The following is an 18,979-nucleotide window of genomic DNA, read 5'->3' on the forward strand; positions in this document are numbered from 1 at the left end:
AAACGCCAGTTTCTTACAGGGGGGACCTCTCTCTGTCAAAGATATAAATATCTATATAAAATCGCGGGATATTACAGAGGCAGAGAAAGAGCAGCGGAGGTGTGCGTGGGATGCTAGGAAACAATGCGATGAAATGCTGCGCAATGGCCAAATTAAGGCTGCGGAGAACCAAAAAAGGAAGACAGAGCTTAGATGGGAGACCGGGCCAGGCGGAGAGCTACTTTATTGTGTAGATAAGGGGGGGCAAGTGCTGTAAATAGCTTCTTAAAATGCACGGTTGGTAGAAAATGATAATTAGACTAGGGAAAATCCAGTGTCCGGGGGCGAGTATTCTGATTCATAGCAACGTGCCCAGCTGACGATCACGGCGATTTAGGTAAGAGATCAGTTGGAGTCTACTATTTGTCCACCACAAATACCAATAATGAGTGGACATCACCATGGCAATCATCACCTGCGGGTCTGGTTGGTCCAAATTACGGGCGCTTAAACGTTGACTCCGCAACACATTCGACGATTGGGTGATATCCCCGAAAGACCCTTGGCCCTGGGGTGCCCCATTTGCCTCTCTGGATGATGGTTCAGGGGCTCTGTTTCAGACGATAGCTGCCAAAGTGAGTAGAGAACGATCAATAATTATAGCAGAGGCTTGTTTTAAACGTGGGTGGCTACATGTTGTGTATCATTTCTCCTCGCCGACGCCCGCCTGGCAGCTTAAGGATTTGGAAAATACACACCGTGGTGGTATTTGTCCCATTCTCACATTCTGTTATTTTATTTCTTCCAGATACTCCCTGTTATCGGTGCCAGATCTTTATATATTCACTCCGAGTAGGGGTGCTTTTCTAGGGCATCACAGAAGGACTTACGGTTATATAAAAGACAAAGCATCCAGTCTACGAGTGCTTTCCTCTTCACCATGCCCGACTGCGTAATGATAAGCGCTGGCCAAGACGCTTACAGGGAATATGATATCAACTAGATAGACTGCCCTGGAGGAAAACCGAAAAAGAATTGGCTAATGACCTGAACAGCAGTCTGTGGGGCGGGAAACCGTTTTAGAACAAGTGACAGAAATTTAACTGTGTCCTACTTTCTGACACTCCATCATTGTTAGCGCAATTCTGGTCAGCTAGTGCGTGTTAAAATGGCGTCGCGGACTGTTGCATGTTTTCAAAGTCCGTTTATTTTATTTATCGCCGCCAATGTTCACGGGCTGACGGGCGACCTTTTTTCCTCCTTACCTATCAGGAAAAATGGCCAACCCCGCCAGGTTAATTAAGTTAATCAATCGTCCTTTATTACAGGCTGCTACTCTGTTTGTATTAATTCTTTTGCTTTTCTGGGCGCTACCACATCCATCGTATACAGGAGCGAGTGCAAGCGAGCCCGGTGCAACCCTCCGCGATCTAGATGCAGTGAAAAATGAGTCTCTTGGGGTAATCCTGCCTACGCGCAGCACATATGATCATGCTAGTCGCTGATAGTATTTCTGAACCAGTTCGAGAGGGTGTTCTTCATCAACCTGCCGAACAGGCCGGACAAGCGCGATTATATAACATTGGCTTCCTCGATCGTACAGTTTCATCCGGAGCCCATGAACGGGGTGTTTGCAAAGGATATTGACAAAAAAGCATATCCTTCAGTAAGTATCACTCTCGCTCGGGACACCCTATGGAGCCGTTACTAAGGTCTTGCGATTTTGTCTTAGAATTGGGACCCTGGCTATTTACCAGGTGAGCTCGGGGGCTGGCGGGCGCATATGAATGTCATGCAAAGGTATGGGAAGATGGGCAGAGTTCTAGAAGTTCCTACCATTCGTGCTAAAACGACTGCTATACTTTAGAATAGTACAGGATCGGGTCTCCACCGCATTCGTCCTTGAGGATGACGCGGACTGGGATGTCAACTTAAAGAAACAGCTTCAAAGATTTGCATCCGCTTCGCAGATAGTGCAAGGTGATACTAGACCTAAACATTCACCCTATGGTGACACCTGGGACCTTCTCTGGATAGGGCACTGCGGGATAACATTCAGGGCTGGTCCGATCCATGTGACAACTGATGATATCACGGTCGTTCCAGTCCCTGAGCTACCGCCGTACTGGCGCGACCCTCCCGTGGGTGCTGACAATGGCACCCGTTTGGTGGCAAGGGCAGAGGAGGGAGTATGTTCTCTTGGATACGCGGTTACCTATCTTGGAGCCCAAAAGATTCTTTCAGCTCTTTCCTTGACACCGGAGGGTGACGGTGCTCAGTTCGATGTGGCAATGAGTCGGTACTGCCAAAAAGGCTGGTTAAGGTGTATTGCTCCCTTTCCATCATTAATTGGAGCCTGGAAGGCGGCTGGGCCAAAGGCAAGGGGATCGGACATCCACAATGACGATGGTTGGATAGAAAAGGAGAAACCAGTTGGATCTATATACAGTACCATGTACAATGCTGGCCGCTTGTTGACCGGTGAACGTACAGTACATGCAGTATCGGACGACGCGCCGGCTTATGAAATAGACCCCACACAGTTGGAGTTACCGGAAGGGGCGTTGAAGATGCTTGACAATACCGGTATACATTAGAGTATCATAGGAAGTGTATAAACACTATTCTTTAAGACTGGCATTCCCACAGTATATTATGCGCTTGCCGCATTTTTTCCCTTTCCGCCTAATGTACAATGGGCCTTCGATTTCCGAATGAATCAGGGAGACTATATATAGTGTACCTGGCACATGCCCGAGATACTCTGATCTAGAAGCAATTTAGGGGACTTCCTTCAAATCATTATGATAGGCTAGGCTGAGAAAACAATACCCAGCCTAGCTGTTGCTCGGGCTCACTCGAAGCGCCCTTATTTCCATTGCCCTAGAATTATCGTGTCAGGGTTCCTTGTTATCAAATGGCCATCAACCATACTAGTCCTAATCTAACGCCAAGTTGGTACTAGTCCCTCCTAGAAAGGCCACTAATGCAGCTGCGCCATAAATATGAACACAAGTCGTCTTTTGCCTAGCACATCTTAAGCGTGCTGACAGCTACCCTCAAGAGCCTACAATGCCCTAAGACTTTCCTTTTCTCATCGTCTCTTTCAGAATTATACTCCACTCCTCCCACTCGTCTGAGCCACCATGAACAATCAATGGCCTCCCAGTTCGTTTCTGCATATATTATTGATGATACTCTTTGTGATCGACAAACCGTAGTGGCACAGGGAAATGGAAAGAGTTCCAACAGATTCGTGAATCCCCCTGCCGCTGACTCGGCTGAGAACCCCATCTGGGTTCTCGGGGAGCAGCAAGAGATTTCATGGGTGACAACTCTAACTGCTTTTAACGTCTCTATGTGGCAGCAAAGTATTTCTCAAAGGAGCGGAGCAAATATGGGAAACATATTCTGTACACATTGGTATTTCGTTTTCATTATTTCCTTCCTACGTTGAACTATCGGACTAACAACCAAGCCGAAATTTGAAGCCCAGGTACACAACACTGGGGTGACAAATTTCACCTGGACGGTGCACACTTATGGTTTCAGCCTTGAAGACTCGCCAATCTTCTTCTTCTGGATAAATACCAATACTCCCGAAGGATTTACTTCGAATTACTTCAATATAACCGAAAAGGCACGCATTACGAGTGCGTCAACTTTTTATACAGCGACTTCGATATTCGAACCGAAGTCAACAACCTCACCAAATTCCTCATCAGCAAGTACCACGCCGTCTCTTCCAACAGAAACCTCCCCAGCGTCGGCATCTGAACCTGGCCTTGATTCCACCGCAAAGATAGCACTTGGAGTTGGAGTTGGCGTTGGTGTTCCTGCGGTTTTACTGCTTGGTGCGCTTACTTGCCTTAAATATTGTCAGTCTCAGTCGGGAAAAAGCAAAACACCTACGGTGCATCCAGAATTCGCGACAATACCCCCAAGGAACCAGGCGCCTCCATCCCCTCCGAAAGAGGTAGCTGGAAGCCAGGTTCCCGAGTGGTACCCAGAGTTACCCGACCGTCCATACTAACCACCGCTTGAGAAAGCTCAGCTAACAAAGGAGGTATATCTCGCTTATTTAAATGATCCATGGTTCCTGCCTGTTATATCTCACCCTAACATGTTTGAATATTGTGTCCCCAGTCCTGTATACAAGTCTTCTGCGCGCCAAACCTAATTGAAACGTTCTCGAACTAGTAGATCCCGCTATGATTCTTCTAGAGGTCCTAATCAAACGTCGCAACCAACCCAAAGTACGACTAGATATCAGCTGGTACTTTTGGTCGAGTGGGATTGATATAATGTTTGCGGTGTTTCGTACCAATGTAACAGAACCATTCCCCCTAGAATTTATTGATTTACTGATCGGTTAGAATTCCTTGGAATCAAGCCATGTTGCGTTCGAATTATACCCAAAAGGAGGTGAATTGGGAGTTTGGTAATAAGATTGTGGACCATCTTACGCTATTTAATATTTCTTGCACCGTTAGTTGGGCCCCTAAATTAGCTTGTGATTATATATTTACCGGAGTTCTCTATAGCTGGCGAGAAACAGGGATGCATGCGGATTTACTAGGAATGAATCTCTTTGTTCTATTACTGCCAAAATTCCTCTCGATCGATAAGGAGCCACGGCCAAGGCATTCAATAACCTAACACAACGCATATTCATGCGACTTCCTCTCACTCCGTCCAACTCCCAACGAGATATTTACCAGCCTCTAAATCAGCCTGGCTAAGGCCTTGGACCTTCCCACGTCCAGTAAGTAAGTATACCCAGTTTAACTAGCACCTAATATCAGTTTCAGATATACTCGGCCCATTACCCCCCACACTACTTCCGGTTTGGGGCCTCCCCAGCTCAACAGGATTTTCAGCTCAACGGGAAAAAGCCCCAGAAAGTTCAATTATTTAACCAATTTAGCAACCATAACAGGATCATCTAATATAACTACATCTTCCAACATTGGAGTAGGCTCTGTAGGATGCCTTTTCCTAGGCAAATTAACTGTAGGACTAGGTGGGGTAGTTTAGTGCTGTGTAGGAATCTCTACTCTTAAAGATATCTTTATTCTTTGCTTCTATTCTTTCTCAATCTGCAGAGTACCATAACAGTCCCTCACTAACCAATCTTGTATCCTCGGCTTTGCAGGCCTCTTGAATATCTGTGGCTGTATCTTAATGAATTTACCGAGGTTTATCGCTAGATCACACATCCCTGGTAGAACAGACAGTCGGCATATTCAATCAAGGCTGCCCGTGGATTCTTTTTACTTTCCCTTCATATAACGAGAGAGTACTGACACTGGACACTATAAGAAGATAGAAATCTATTGTTCTAACTACTTAACAATAACAGTTATCCAGTGTGCTTGCCAGGGATAATAGTCTATAGCTGGTTATAGAAGTAGCATAAATACTTATACTCTTAGACACTTTCAGGAACCCTCATATAAAACACGCTAAGTCTCTTTAGTAAGTCTTTCTGACAGCCCTTGTTACATGTCTCTGTATTGCACGGTAAGTGCTGTCTCATGACACAGGATATCTTACAATACCTGTATCCCCACATACAGGCACACCCTTCATGCCACGTGGATATATCTCCAGAAGTTTTTATCAAGGATCTTTCCAGAGGATCACGTCGATCAAGCTCGTAGGGCAATTAAGATAGCCCACAACCTGGCTCCGTCAACCCTGGAGTTTATCCGTGATATGATTTTGAGCAATGGACTTACCCACTCGTAGATTGCCAACGCGGCTAGCTGCCATCCAAGTACTATCACTAGGCATGTCACCAACGTGAAAATGTTTGGGAATATGAAGACACCACCAAGTAACGGCGGCCATCCTCGGAGACACACCAATTATGATTAAAGCCCTCTGTGATCATCTCCTCGAGAAGCCCCATTTATACCTTGACGAGATGGCGATTTTCCTATGGGACGAGTTTCAGTAACCACATGCAGCATTAGTCGCACTCTGAAGCGTGAAGGGTGGTCAAAAAAGGCTGCCAAGTATAAAGCAGGAGAGCGAAATGCGGATCTACGTGATGTGTACTCTGATTTTATGTCAGACTTTTGTTCATACCACCTTGTTTATGTAGATGAATCTGGGTGTGACAAGAGGGTAGGATTCAGAAGAACAGGCTAGTCTCCTCTTGGTTGCTACTGTGTACATACACACATAAATGTACACAACGCTACTCTACTTCTGTGCCCCTCCTGCACGTTCTTCGTCGGCAGCGTCCAGCTTCCTCACCCATCACTCTTGCACGCCTGCAAAGGTTATCCAAGACAAGATTTGTCACGACGGCATGGCACCAAGACTCCCTGCTGAGCTTAAAAGATTTATTAAACATAACTGGAGTTACTATGAAAGAGATCTCGATCAAGGATTTGTCATCTTTATCGAATGGTGTATCAACATGGTTGGTGCAAAGGAGGAGAATGCCAAAAGCCATTTTCGCCATGCGTGCTTGAAAGTAGAAATTTGGGGCGGTTAAAGCTCCTTCTGCCCCATATTTTAGCAGCGTAGAGATAAACCGAACGATGATATGTAGTGCGGTACAGATATTTACGCTACACAGGTGCAAGCAAGGGGAAGCCAAAGACAAGGCAAGGTCCGATTTTGATTGTTTGAGAATCAGAATAGTCTTTCAGAATGTTGAAAATAAATGAGTTACTGCTCTCTATATTTGCAGCATTGATATGGGTCGCTGTAATCTAAAATGTTATTAAAGGTTTTAGACAACTTTGGGCTATTATATGAGACCAGAGAGCCTCAACAGCACATACCTTGTGCCGAGAACGAGGCCCTTAGAGCCCTGAAAAAGCCAAATCATGCGGGGTGACAGGACCATCATAAATAATGATCCTACCATGACTGTCTGTCATGTGTTCGAAGAATAAACATCCCCCCGTAGCGCACCGATAGAATATTGACCGTGGAAATCTCGCTCTTCCGCCATCCGGACCTGCTATGCCACGTCTGCTGAATTGCATTCCATGGTCACAGTAGCATGTGGGATTTTCTGCCAACACACCTCGCATATCTCCAAAGCAAGCGAACTCTTCACAAGAAGAGCAGCTATAGTATGGACGATACGCATTACCGTTCTTATTGGATGGCTGACAGTCCTCCTTCTCTGTACGTCCGCCACAATAAACGCAGCGAGGAGCCTTTCGAAGTGCAATATGCTCAGCTCTAGGGTTGGCGAATGCCAAAGCTTGGCCGTTCATTCTTAAATCGCTGAGTAGGTAGCTGAGCTCCCTGCGAGTTAATACCGGAGTAATTTTCAAAGATGGTGGTGGAAAGGGTGGGACTCAGAAAACTAGCGAGATGTACTCTTCCCTTAATATTGTGGACCCTATAAGGGACCCTGGCTGAATCAAGGAATTGATTAGGTGGTCTAGCACGAAAAGACTCAGCTAAAGAGGGAAAAAGAAAAAGGAGAACATGAAGCTATCATGTTGTGCTACCTTTATATGACAAAGGGTAGGTAGCACATGACCACCGCTCACTTCACTGATTGCCTAGACCTCTGATGGGCCTAATCCTTTACAGCTATAACTTAGTTAACTTGAACGAGGGTGAATAGGGTGAAACAAAATACTAAGCAAGGACAATCCAATGAGATTCGAATAGAAAAAAGAAAAACATACAACAGCCGGGATTCGCTGGTGGTCACCCACCCAACTACTAACCAGCCGGCGTGTGGCTTAAGTACGGCTGAGCGGACGGGAAGCCCTGTTCTCCACACCCTGTGGTCGTATGTACTGGTCTAATACAAATTAGTATTCATATAGTACAAAAGTCCAAAGTGCGAAAGTTTGTTCTCATATTTAGGGACAAATTATTGACTATCGTTATAGTTATGCAAACTAACTATGTCTCTATAACTATTTAGTAAGCCTACAGAATACTTACAAAATTACAATACCCAAAGTAGACCTCACCCTAGCCCGTGGGCGACCCTCTGAGGGCAGCTGGCAGACCCGCAAAATGAGGGCGGAGGGCCGCCCTCAATAGCTATAAGGGTTATTTAAAGTAGAATTTAAATCTAAATAAATATAATATATATATATATATATATTAATAGTGTATCAAAAACAAGAAGTAAAATATAACTTTTATGTACACTAATAAAAGAAAAGTAAAAGTATTTCAATAGACAAGGACTGATAAAAGCTGATAAGAGCTGATAAGAGCCCCTGAAGGCGCCCTCTGAGGGCCGAAGGCCGGGCGAGGATAGGCAAAGGGCGGAGGGCTGGGGGTACCGGCCCTCCAAATGTTTTTGCCGAGGTCTACTGGAGACCGTGTACAACTGTAGGCCCGGGCAAAGTCTCCGAAGGACCTTCACCATGGCCCTTCCTACGATGGCTCAGTCAACTAATTAATATTCACTAATTCCATTCTCCTCAACAATCCGGTTTATTTTTAGTTAGTTTCTTTCTACAGCGAATCAAAAGGTTCGTGGTTCTGTTGACTAGTTCGCTACTTATTGAATGCGCCCATGAAATCACCTAGTATCGCAGGTACTTGACATATGCTTGGTGAATTGACCACCTGCGGAAGTACGTAGATTGTTGAATACTATGGTAATCAAGCCACATGCATCGAAATGGAGGCAATTAGTGAATTTGACAGTCACATGGAAAGTATGGGGACAAGATATTTTATTTGGATTGCTATGACCTTCCGTTAGCCAAGGGATAGGCCTAGAGAAATTCACTCACAGGCTCTGCGATAACAGACAACATATTAGCTGGTTCAAGGGACAATATTGATCGCCTAGCCCGATTTTTCTATAAAGGGTCAGGTATGTCTACCATCCTTCTGTAAACAATCTAGTATATTTCCATTCAAAGTATTCATACATCTGCAGCACTAAGAATGTCCTTCACCGAGCACTTGTACATGTTTCACCATGTCTTTCTCCCTCCCAAGCTCCCCGAAGGGGATGATTACTCACCTGAGCATGAGATAACCCTACTTGACCGGACCATACAGGCTCTCCAGAATTTCGCAAGTGAGGAATCTGCTGAACAGGCGGGCATTTTAGCTGCTGTCACCACGATGCTTACTCGCTTGAGGCATATCTGTGGGATTCATGGCGATGTCAATGAAGAAATGCTCCAAATGGCCCTGGGACAGCTGGGAACTGAAGGTAACAATATTGCCTGGAACCGTAACGGACGTCTGCTTACTGGTTGCAGGAGGGCTTCTTCCTATACATCTTCACCGCCAAAATGCCGCCGTACTAATGACTAGAGTGGGTGACGCGATACACGTCGAGTCCTGGGAGTTGTCTGCTCGCAACGAAGCCGTGGTCACGACTGTCGGCCGGCTGAAACGACTCTTTCCGGGGCCAACACTTTCGTTGGATATATCAACTTTCACAGAGCCAGGCTTGCAGGAGACAATCGCCCAAACCCTGGCAAAGTTGAGCCACCAATCTGTCCCAGGAACAATGAGTAAGGTGAAGAAAGCGGGGGGGAAGCACGATGAGGATAGAGATACCACCGATCCCAAGATGGTAACGGAGTTTTTTATGGCTTTCCTACGCCCAATGTGCATCGGGGTAAAGGAAAGACAGATCCAGAAACACACTCGTGAAGAGGTGATGTGGCATGAAAGTCGATATCCATGGCGCAGGTCCTCGCTCTGGCTCCTGATTCGTGTGGTCTTACAATTGGCTCTCTGTAGGTTGTCAGAGAATAGCGTGGTTCCGGAAGATCTCTACAAACAATTTATGATCTACCTCATGAGCGATATTCTCACTGGGTCCAGAAAGGTGATGCCAGTGGAGTCTATATACGCTATGAGCGCTAAAATTGGTCGCCGTTTGCAAAAGTTGAATTTGACCGCCGAGCCCATTTGGTTCACCTCCGTTCAGCGTGCCCTCGCGATAGCAAGCGACACTATCCAAAGCCGCTGGTGCAGTATTCAAGAGAAGAGCCACTACCACAAAGACCTACATTCTCTGACTGAATTGAGTTTCCACGACGACGTGTACTGCGTTTTGCCTGCCCTTGATCAGTATCTTCAAGGCATAAAAAGGCGAGGAGAGCAGCGAGCCTTACCGTGGGTTGACTTCGTACCCGAATCAAAGCTGCTGATTTATAAAAGCAAGAAACTCCCAGGACATTTGTACTCTGTGAATGACAGATACCGGACATACAATCTCGCAGCATTTGAGGAGTGGGTTGCTACATCACTTGATGGCTGGCTTGAGAATCATTTGGCCAGCGAGTCCACGTGTGGCCAGTTGGCTGACCTGATAGACCGTTACTACACTGCTGCAATTGAATTTTATGCCTCCAACCCCGAGGCTAAATCCGTCATGTTTCTTACTATTCTGGAGTTGTGGATCGCATGTGATAAATCCGCCGCCCATATACATATGATCCTCCACGACTATGATACTTGTATCCCTACACAGGTATTTCAATCACTTCTGCTCCCTTTCCGGTCCCAGATGGAGAGGCTTGCTCGGGCTGAAAAATATTTGCAGCAGCGAAAGGAGCGCTGCAAGTTCTCCGGACCAGGAATTTTCCGGGATTTTGGCACACCTTCCTGCTTCTCGGTCCGGTACTTCCAATCATCCCAGGAGCATCATAGATTACATACCATGATCGAAGAACACGCAAGCCGAGCGCGTGCAGAGAAGCTAGTTGAGCTCATGCAGAAACACCAAAAATATAGACATTTGTACCACCTCGTCGACTCTATGGAGTGTACATATGATGAAATCGCTATTGATAAGGAATTCGACATTTGGGAGAGACGTCACCGTGCTTCGTGTCTTAGATGTAGGCATCAGAGAGAAGCTGACTCCATGCAAATTGAAGTTCACGAATGGCCTCTCCCGGCAAATCACCTGCAAGCAAAGTCGACAGTGTTCGAACTGAAAGTCCCCCAGCCATTCGCATGGTGGCGTGATGTTACGATCTTTTTTATGCTAGACATTCTGCGTGTCGAATACCTGGCAATAGTGAATCCAATAGCACACTATAGCCCCCAGAGCCATAGTGGCTTGTCAGCATTTTATACTCCCGCCGACGGTGCATGTCGGATCGGCCTTCTTTCGCAAGTCAAACCCCACGAACGGACGCATCGACGGGCGAAAAAGATCATCGCCGTGAGCGAGGCAGATGTATGTCTTGCGAACGGCCTGCACCTGGAATACTTCGACAATTGTACCCAGTCCTTCGTCAGCCAATTTAAGTCAACCCATGAGGTTGCTAACTCGTGTATGATTAAATTGCCACATTCAAGCTCCCCCCTGCAGCGGTTTCTATTCCGACCAGCCGATAAGCCGAATGGTGAGTCCCCAAACATGGTTATCGCGTTGCAGAATGCTTGTGCGGAAGATATGTCTTTGGCAGAATACAAGGCGCTGTGTAATATGCCATGTGGCATCAAGATTCAATGGCAAAACATTCTCCACCAGTTAGCCATGCCATTAGTTGTGTTTAAGAAACCGGAAACTGCAATATTTGTCCTCCAGATAATTAACCAAGCAGGGCCCCCCGCTGGAGACTCAGCCTTAAGAAACGGGCATAAAATTCTGAAAGACACAAAATTCGCCAGTGCAATGCTGCACCAGGTAAATAAGGCTATACAAAGGATTGAAGAGAATTGGGAGTTAGTACAAGTGCTAAACATACTTATCTCTCTTGTACTACGAATAGTATCTTTATCCACTCGCCGCGAAATTCACAATCAGTGTTTGCTACTTTTGAGCCGCCTCCGAAGCGTAGCTTTCAGATGGGTCGAGGTGCTTGGGACGAAAGCAAGCAGCGCAACAGACGATGGACGCCGAGCCAATTTTACTGCGCGGCATGTTCATATTGCGTTGATATGTGTTGGGTCCTTTGACTCCGAAGGCACCTTATTGGAACAGATGCTCCAAGACGAGTCCGACGCGTCAATTTTCATACAATGCTCCATGGCTATTCACGACAAGTGGCATGCAATTGCAGCCGACTCGGAACCCTTACTTACAATGCTGTATCGCCGTTGGCAGGTATTGTCACATCGAAGCTACATCTTCCTTGCGAGCCAAATCTGCCTGGGAAAAACTATGGCGCTTGGAGCAGCTATCGGACGTACATGGGCAGCGTACCGCCCAGGTCCGGGTTGGTCCGGTTGGTCCATGGTGGAAGGAGGAACTGACCCTTGGTTGTTCAGCAAGGCGACGGGCTCTTCGGCTGAAGGTCAAGGTTCGCTTATACACTTCAACTTACTAACAGGAGAGCTGCTCATCAACGGTCTACCGTTGGCTCGTCTGCCCCGAGACTACGAACAGGATGAGAGTTACAAAACGCTTTTTGGCCAGTCGCTGTTAGAAGTGATGCCTAGTGACCGTCCGGGAATGAGCTTTTCTTGCCAGAAGGAATACATGGGGCATACAGTACACTTGGGAAAGCAACAAATCTCTGGTTCGCAGGAAGGAAGCCTCTGCGTGCGGGCGATGAGAGACGGCCAGGAGTGGGAATTCATACAGCCGAGCTTGCTAGCTAATCTGTTCCCAGACACTTTTGTGGAGGAGTGTGTACACTGGTTTAATCCAAGTGGTGATTATGTGGAGTTTCGACCCGTGAAAGAACCATGGCAATCCTCTCCTGCCTATTGGCGGCTGACCCGAAATCATTCCCGGACTGGATGGGTTCTCCAGAAAGACAGTGTGTTCATGATCAACGTGAGGAGCCGCACGGCGAAATTGATATCGGATATTCTGGAACCAATTGAACGACCGCGAAGGATACAATGTAAATTCAATACCCTGCATTCTATCCTGGAGATTGACATTCCCCGGCTTCGGCTGAAGTTCGACCTCGAATCAGGAAGCTCCTCGGTTCACTCTCGACAGTATCGAGGCATGTTGATAGATGCCGATCAGTCTTTAGGCACCTTAATTGGCCTACACAATAAACTCATCCTTAGAGGCAAGGACAACCATGAGCGATTGGCCCTCATACCAGAGGGTCCAGTAGACTGGAAGAAGGATGCCGATCATGTTAAGGTCAGTATTGGTTGGCGGGCCGTTACTGACCTTCACCCATACGCAGTACAACCAGACCTAGGTTACTTGAGTGACAATGGGAGTCTACAGAGCAAGCTTTTACTCTGTTATTTGCATGCTCTGACATCATTTTGCGTACCCGATCCACTTACGCAGAAGACGGGGACTGAGCAAGCCTTGTCCATCCTTCGCTCTGCTGCACTGAGATCATTTGAGCGTCTACGATCGGAAAACTGCGCAGTCTTGGCCCACATTGCACAGCTCACCCCATCTCGTACGTACTATCCTGCAAATGAGCGTGTAATGCAAAAGGTCCAATGGCGCAAGGAACTCGGCTTTCTGGTGCAACATGCTGAGTTCCGCGAGGAAGTAGTTGCAATTTTCGAACATGATCGCCGCATGGCTATGTTTCATCCAAACACAGCAACGGCACATCCACCGCTTCCTCCAGTGGGTTGGGATTTGCAGAAGCGTGACAAGATTCGCTCGTCTGTGTTTCGTGTTTCTACATTCGGGGCCGAGGAATACACAAAGGATTACGACCGTGATTACTGTGGCTTGGATGATCACCGCGACTCGGCAGCGGTCTCGCGCGTCCTCAAGCTTTGCAGCATAGTCTACAATCAGATTCCTTGTATGCAACAGTTCACAGCCAGTGAGTTGGTCTCGACGCTCTGGAAGTTTATATCAAAATCGAACAAGACGTGGGGTTTTGGTGCCCCACTCGATATCGGAGACATGAAGTACGATGCGGGCTTGCTCGTGGAGCCCAATCTTTTTCTTTCCCTGTATTGGTGCAGCATCCATGGGATGGTATGCTCGGAAGAATCGCCGTTAAATAGGTTTCAACTCATGATATGGCTTGCTACCTTGGGGTTTGCTGAAGGTACTAGCATGCCTGTTCTTGCCACGCTCGCCTCGTTCCACGTGCTGCCACAAATGGCACGTATTACTCTCCCACCGAATAACCTATACGAACTGGGGCAGGGATATGAATTTGACGGCAGCAGTCTTAAATCCTGCATCCAATCTGTTCAGCGGACGGTGATCCCAGAGCAAAATATTAGCCGTAACCACCACGAGACCGCGAAGCAATTCAAGCAGCGTTGGGATAGAATTTTGAAAGAGCGCAGGACACAAGCCCGCGATCAGTTTATAGATGAGCTCGAAACTCAGTGGCCTGTTTTATCCCCAACAACACCCACCGAAAATGCTACCCCAGGGTTTCGAGAGTACTTTCAAGTTGGGAAAGCTATGGTGGTGGCACGCAGCAGCTTCAAAACGTGGTTCGCGAATCGCGAATTTAGACAATACCTTAGCAACATCGCGGCGGTGTTGTCCTCCCAACCGGCCCATTACATTGAGGCGCCCGCCCTGAATGCGCCTGAGTGCCTGGGTCCAGTACATTTTCCACTAAGCAGACGAGGATTTCTCACTCTCGATGATCTTTTAGGCCAACCGCCGATCTTGGAAATAAAAGGGCCAGAGTGTCCTAGGCTTCTGCGCACTTCCCCTGGAGATGTCAAGCAGACCCCATGCCTCGAACAATTTGTTATGGATCTAGTATCACAGGCAAAATCTCAATTCGAAAAGAACTACGTGGAACAATTGCGTAGCAGTATCAGGTCTCTACAAGATACAAGGAAGCCGGCTTATACAGACTTTGATGGTGCGCAGTTGCGACGTATTTTCTTGGAATATGTATGTATGTGTGAGAAGCACACAAATGACATATACGCTGCTATTGAGTCAAGTATAGTGCCCTCTCCGGTCATGCATAATTCCAGGAAAGAAAATCCAACAAATAGCAAGATACAAGCGGCCCTCTTTCGGATACGCCATTGCCCTAGAATATCACCAAGCCTTGTCGTTCAGCAATTAACACGCCATAGGTGGCATCAGTTACCTGATGGATGGAAATCATGTATCATCACTTATGGATGCTCGATCACGAGGTTGCAGTGGGCAAAGAGAATGGTGGCCCTGAGCATGAGCCCCGACGATCTGATTCGGGAACTTCAGAATCCAGGCCATACAAACTGGGATCCTCAAGAATTTCCAGAGTCTCTTTTGTTAGAGATTGAAAGTGGTATCCTCATACGCGACGTCCAGGAGCAGATTGCCGGGCAGATGAGAAATTGTAGCCTCGGGCGAAACGTTGTGATGCAGCTAAATATGGGGGAAGGAAAGTCATCTGTTATTTTACCCATGGTAGCGGCCACGCGTGCAAATGGAGCTAGTCTGGTTCGTATACTCGTGGCGAAGCCGCAGTCTCGGCAGATGCTCCAAATGCTCCTCTCAAAATTTGGTGGTCTATTAGACCGACGAGTCTATCTCATGCCAATCTCGAGATCCCTGCAAATCCAAGCATCAGAGGCAGATGAGCTAGGAAATATGTGTCGAGAATGCATGGTGAAGGGTGGTGTCCTTCTTCTCCAACCAGAGCACCTGCTCTCTTTAAGGCTGATGTGTATAGAGTCCTTCATTGCTGGGAAAAAAGACATCGGCAATGCTCTTCTCAAGGTTTTAAGGCTACTCAAACAGTACTCATGTGATATTGTAGACGAAAGCGATGAAAACTTTAGCGTTAAGTTCGAGCTAGTCTACACTATGGGGGCACAAAGACCCCTGGAGCTGAGTCCACAGAGATGGATCGTCATCCAACAACTGCTTGGTCTGGTTAGGCTGTATGCTTCGGAAGTCAAGGAGGTTTTCCCTCAATCAATACAAGTGGATGAGCAAGCCTCAGGAGGCTTCCCTAGGATCCGATTGCTTCATAGCGATGCAGGTGAGGAGCTTCTGAACCGGATCGGGAGGCACATTTGCGACAATGGTATTGGTTCCTTGCCAGTTTGGAGGCTATCTCAAACAAGAAGAAACGCTGTTATGTCGTATCTTCTCGAAGCTAATCCGTCTGCTACTGCCATATCTACTGTCGAGGGCAATGGCACGGCAGGTCCCTGGGCGGCCACCGTTAAGGATGGCCTTCTTCTGCTACGAGGGCTACTTGCTCAAGGAGTTTTATCCTTCTGCCTCGGGCAGAAGCGCTGGCGTGTCAACTACGGGCCTGATTCAACTAGATATCCACCTACAAACCTCTCAGTACCATACAGAGCAAAAGATAGCCCTGCCCCCAGATCGGAATTTAGTCACCCCGATGTGGTCATTATCTTAACTCAACTCACATATTATTATTCAGGCCTCAGTGACGACGAGATTTTCGTCGCGTTTAACCATCTGTTGAAGTCTGATCAAGCGGACACGGAGTACCAAATATGGATAGATGATGCGCCAACGCTCAGCACTTCGTATTATCACTTGACAGGTATCAATCTGGAGGATAGACATCATTGTCTAAACTACATCTTTCCGCCACTTCGCTTTTCCAAGGGTGTTATAGATTATTTTCTTTCCTACATTGTTTTTCCAAAGGAATTGAAAGAGTTCGCAGACAAATTGTCTGCATCAGGATGGGATATAGGGGAGGTAAAATCTTATCCCACTGTTGGATTCAGCGGGACGAACGACTCTCGAAAGACGCTCCCCCTTTGTGTCGAGCAACTAGATCTCCCAGAGCAAAATCATACCAATGCTCTCGTACTTGAATACCTGCTTCGTCCCGAAAATACAGTCGTCCTTCTTCCGACGCAGATAAAGGGGTCTGCACTTGGTTCGAAAGGCCTCCTGGCTATGGTGAAAAGATCAGATCCGCCGATCCAAGTAATTCTCGACGTAGGGGCACAGATCCTCGAGCTCAGCAATATACAAGTTGCTCAAGGTTGGTTGGAAATGATTGAGGATGATGGTCCAGTTCAGGCTGTGGTATTCGTAGACGAGAACGACGAGGTCTCTGTTGTTGACCGTCATGGTCGTATTGAGTTGTTACAAACCTCACCATTTGCTAAACAGCTTGAGACATGTCTTGTCTTTCTCGATGAGGCTCACACACGAGGTATCGACTTGAAGCTTCCACAGAACTACCGCGCAGCTGTTACTCTCGGGGCAGCTATTACCAAGGACAAGCTAGTTCAAGGTAGGTGAGATAGTAGTATTCGAAAGTATGAAAGCAAGCTGACGAGAAAAATATAAAAATAGCATGCATGCGACTGCGGAAATTGGGAAGAGGGCAGTCAGTTGCCTTTTATATCCCGGAGGAGATAAAAGTTCAAATACTATCCCTCACCGGGAAAGAAAATGAATGTAATATCGAGGTATCGGATGTACTTCGGTGGGCCATATCAGAGACCTGGCTTGCTTTGCGTCGCAGTATCCCTCTGTGGGCGGTCCAGGGAGAGAGATATATCAAGCAACGTAAACTTTGGCACAAGATAGGTCTAGATGAGAGAAAGACGATGTCTGCCAGTGAAGCGCAGGGCTTTCTCGAACCAGAATCTCAGACGCTTGAAAGGCGGTACCGACCCCAGAACAGATGCCATGAATTCTCTCGCTCCGGGGTGGTTCATGATGAACATCTTAGCCTCATACGAGCTCGATGTCAGGAGTTCGGGCAATTGGACCATGCGTCTACCCAGTTACAAGAGGAGCAGGAACGTGAATTAGCACCGGAGATAGAGCAGGAGCGGCAAGTCCAAAGACCACATCCAGCAAAACCGGAAGATCATTACGTGCATCCGGACCTGATTTCATTTGTGTCAACGGGCGTCCTAAAGCAACCTTCGGATGCATTCAACTTTGCGTTCGAAACACTAAGCAACACAACTGCAGCGAAATATCTAGATGTGTCTCAATTTCCAGCTGGGCTTCTTGTTACTACCGACTTCGCTAGAACCATCAAAGTCCCAAGCGGATCACGCTTCGTCTCGGACTCGTATCAACGGCCTGTACAGTGGATCCTTACAAGATGCTCCGGTCCTCTGTCAAGAGATGCCGTAGTGAAGAACATGGTCATAATTAGCCCCTTTGAGGCTAACCAAATACAAGGGATGTCTAACATGTCGAAGTCGGTTCGGATGCATCTATATGCTCCACGTCAAAATTGCGGATATCCCTCGCTAGACGAACTGACGCTCTACAACGTCCCAGAAACTTCTTACAGCTTTCGGATCCCAGAGACGCTGAAGATACAATTGAACCTCTTCGCAGGTCAGTTGTACATCGGATCATACAGCGAGTATCGCGAGATGTGCGATTTTCTCGGTGTGTCCTCTCTCGAAACACCGGAAATCGTAAACGTTGCCGCTGATGGCTTCATAACAACTGAAGGCCAACATAGAACGAGAACAACATTCCGTCAAAGCCCCCTCAGCTTCCTAAACGTGCTCATGTCGCAGATCCGGAATGACTGTCAGGAGATCGATAAGACCCATGTGGGCAAGCTTCTGTGCGGGCAGCTGCTGCGTCCTTGGGACTTTTCATCAACCTCTAGCCGCACCTGCAACAACAACAACAGCAACAACATTAGTGGTGACATTGATGAGAAAGACGCATGAATATTAACCCAGTGCGACCTTTAGGTTGGCAGTGATAATACTCTATACCTAGAGTTTGGTTCGTATTAACGCGTGCGTCAGGTGGTCTACCATCAAGATCTACGGCTCTGATTCTCTAATCCTTAAATCTTCAGGTGATTGGGCACTTCTTCATCGTATGATATCCAAGAAACCCTTTCTCACTTATCACCTCTATTCATCATCAAAAATTTCTTTACCTGTAGTTGAACATTGGATATATTTCTAGCACTAGTTTATACACCTCGGGGCATCTGGATACTATCTAAATTGAAATACTTCTACCTTGCGTTAGTCTTTACCTTATGACAACATTTATACAACCTATTTACTATAGATATTCGTATTCCATTGTTTCTGGGATCCTGCACGGAATATACGGCAGTTCTCGGCTCGGCTGAAACAATTACCATTGACATTTCAATATGCCACCAGGTGACACATTTAATTCTACAGTCTGTACATCGAGGCCACGGAGCTCCAGCAAACATCGATTATG

The 18,979-nt window shown here is 46.9% G+C and overlaps 4 protein-coding genes across 4 annotated transcripts; 3 read left to right on the plus strand and 1 right to left on the minus strand.

Annotated features, from left to right (window-relative positions):
- Nucleotides 1–1,256: 1,256 nt before the first annotated feature.
- On the plus strand, nucleotides 1,257–2,583 carry BDW43DRAFT_322194 (uncharacterized protein; the record flags this gene model as incomplete). The annotated part of the gene is made up of 4 exons (XM_032049516.1): nucleotides 1,257–1,439; nucleotides 1,502–1,645; nucleotides 1,712–1,779; nucleotides 1,847–2,583. The coding sequence occupies 4 exons, from the start codon at nucleotides 1,257–1,259 to the stop codon at nucleotides 2,574–2,576; spliced, it is 1,125 nt and encodes a 374-aa protein (XP_031896251.1). The 3' UTR covers nucleotides 2,577–2,583.
- Nucleotides 2,584–3,125: 542 nt separating this feature from the next.
- On the plus strand, nucleotides 3,126–4,012 carry BDW43DRAFT_303158 (uncharacterized protein; the record flags this gene model as incomplete). The annotated part of the gene is made up of 3 exons (XM_032045376.1): nucleotides 3,126–3,147; nucleotides 3,201–3,392; nucleotides 3,471–4,012. 3 exons carry the CDS (start codon nucleotides 3,126–3,128, stop codon nucleotides 4,010–4,012), a joined length of 756 nt encoding a protein of 251 aa, XP_031896252.1.
- A 2,559-nt stretch (nucleotides 4,013–6,571) lies between these two features.
- On the minus strand, nucleotides 6,572–7,398 carry BDW43DRAFT_288316 (uncharacterized protein). Its single transcript, XM_032043269.1, has 2 exons — nucleotides 6,780–7,398; nucleotides 6,572–6,700 (listed from the first exon to the last, which is right to left on the minus strand). Exon 1 carries the CDS (start codon nucleotides 7,221–7,223, stop codon nucleotides 6,801–6,803), a length of 423 nt encoding a protein of 140 aa, XP_031896253.1. The 5' UTR covers nucleotides 7,224–7,398; the 3' UTR covers nucleotides 6,572–6,700; nucleotides 6,780–6,800.
- Nucleotides 7,399–8,877: 1,479 nt separating this feature from the next.
- On the plus strand, nucleotides 8,878–18,462 carry BDW43DRAFT_314998 (uncharacterized protein; the record flags this gene model as incomplete). Its single annotated transcript, XM_032047964.1, has 3 exons — nucleotides 8,878–9,151; nucleotides 9,201–17,045; nucleotides 17,108–18,462. 3 exons carry the CDS (start codon nucleotides 8,878–8,880, stop codon nucleotides 18,460–18,462), a joined length of 9,474 nt encoding a protein of 3,157 aa, XP_031896254.1.
- Nucleotides 18,463–18,979: the final 517 nt, after the last annotated feature.

This window comes from Aspergillus alliaceus (genome assembly GCF_009176365.1).
Source record: "Aspergillus alliaceus strain CBS 536.65 unplaced genomic scaffold BDW43scaffold_53, whole genome shotgun sequence".
Classification (NCBI taxonomy): Eukaryota; Fungi; Ascomycota; class Eurotiomycetes; order Eurotiales; family Aspergillaceae; genus Aspergillus; species Aspergillus alliaceus.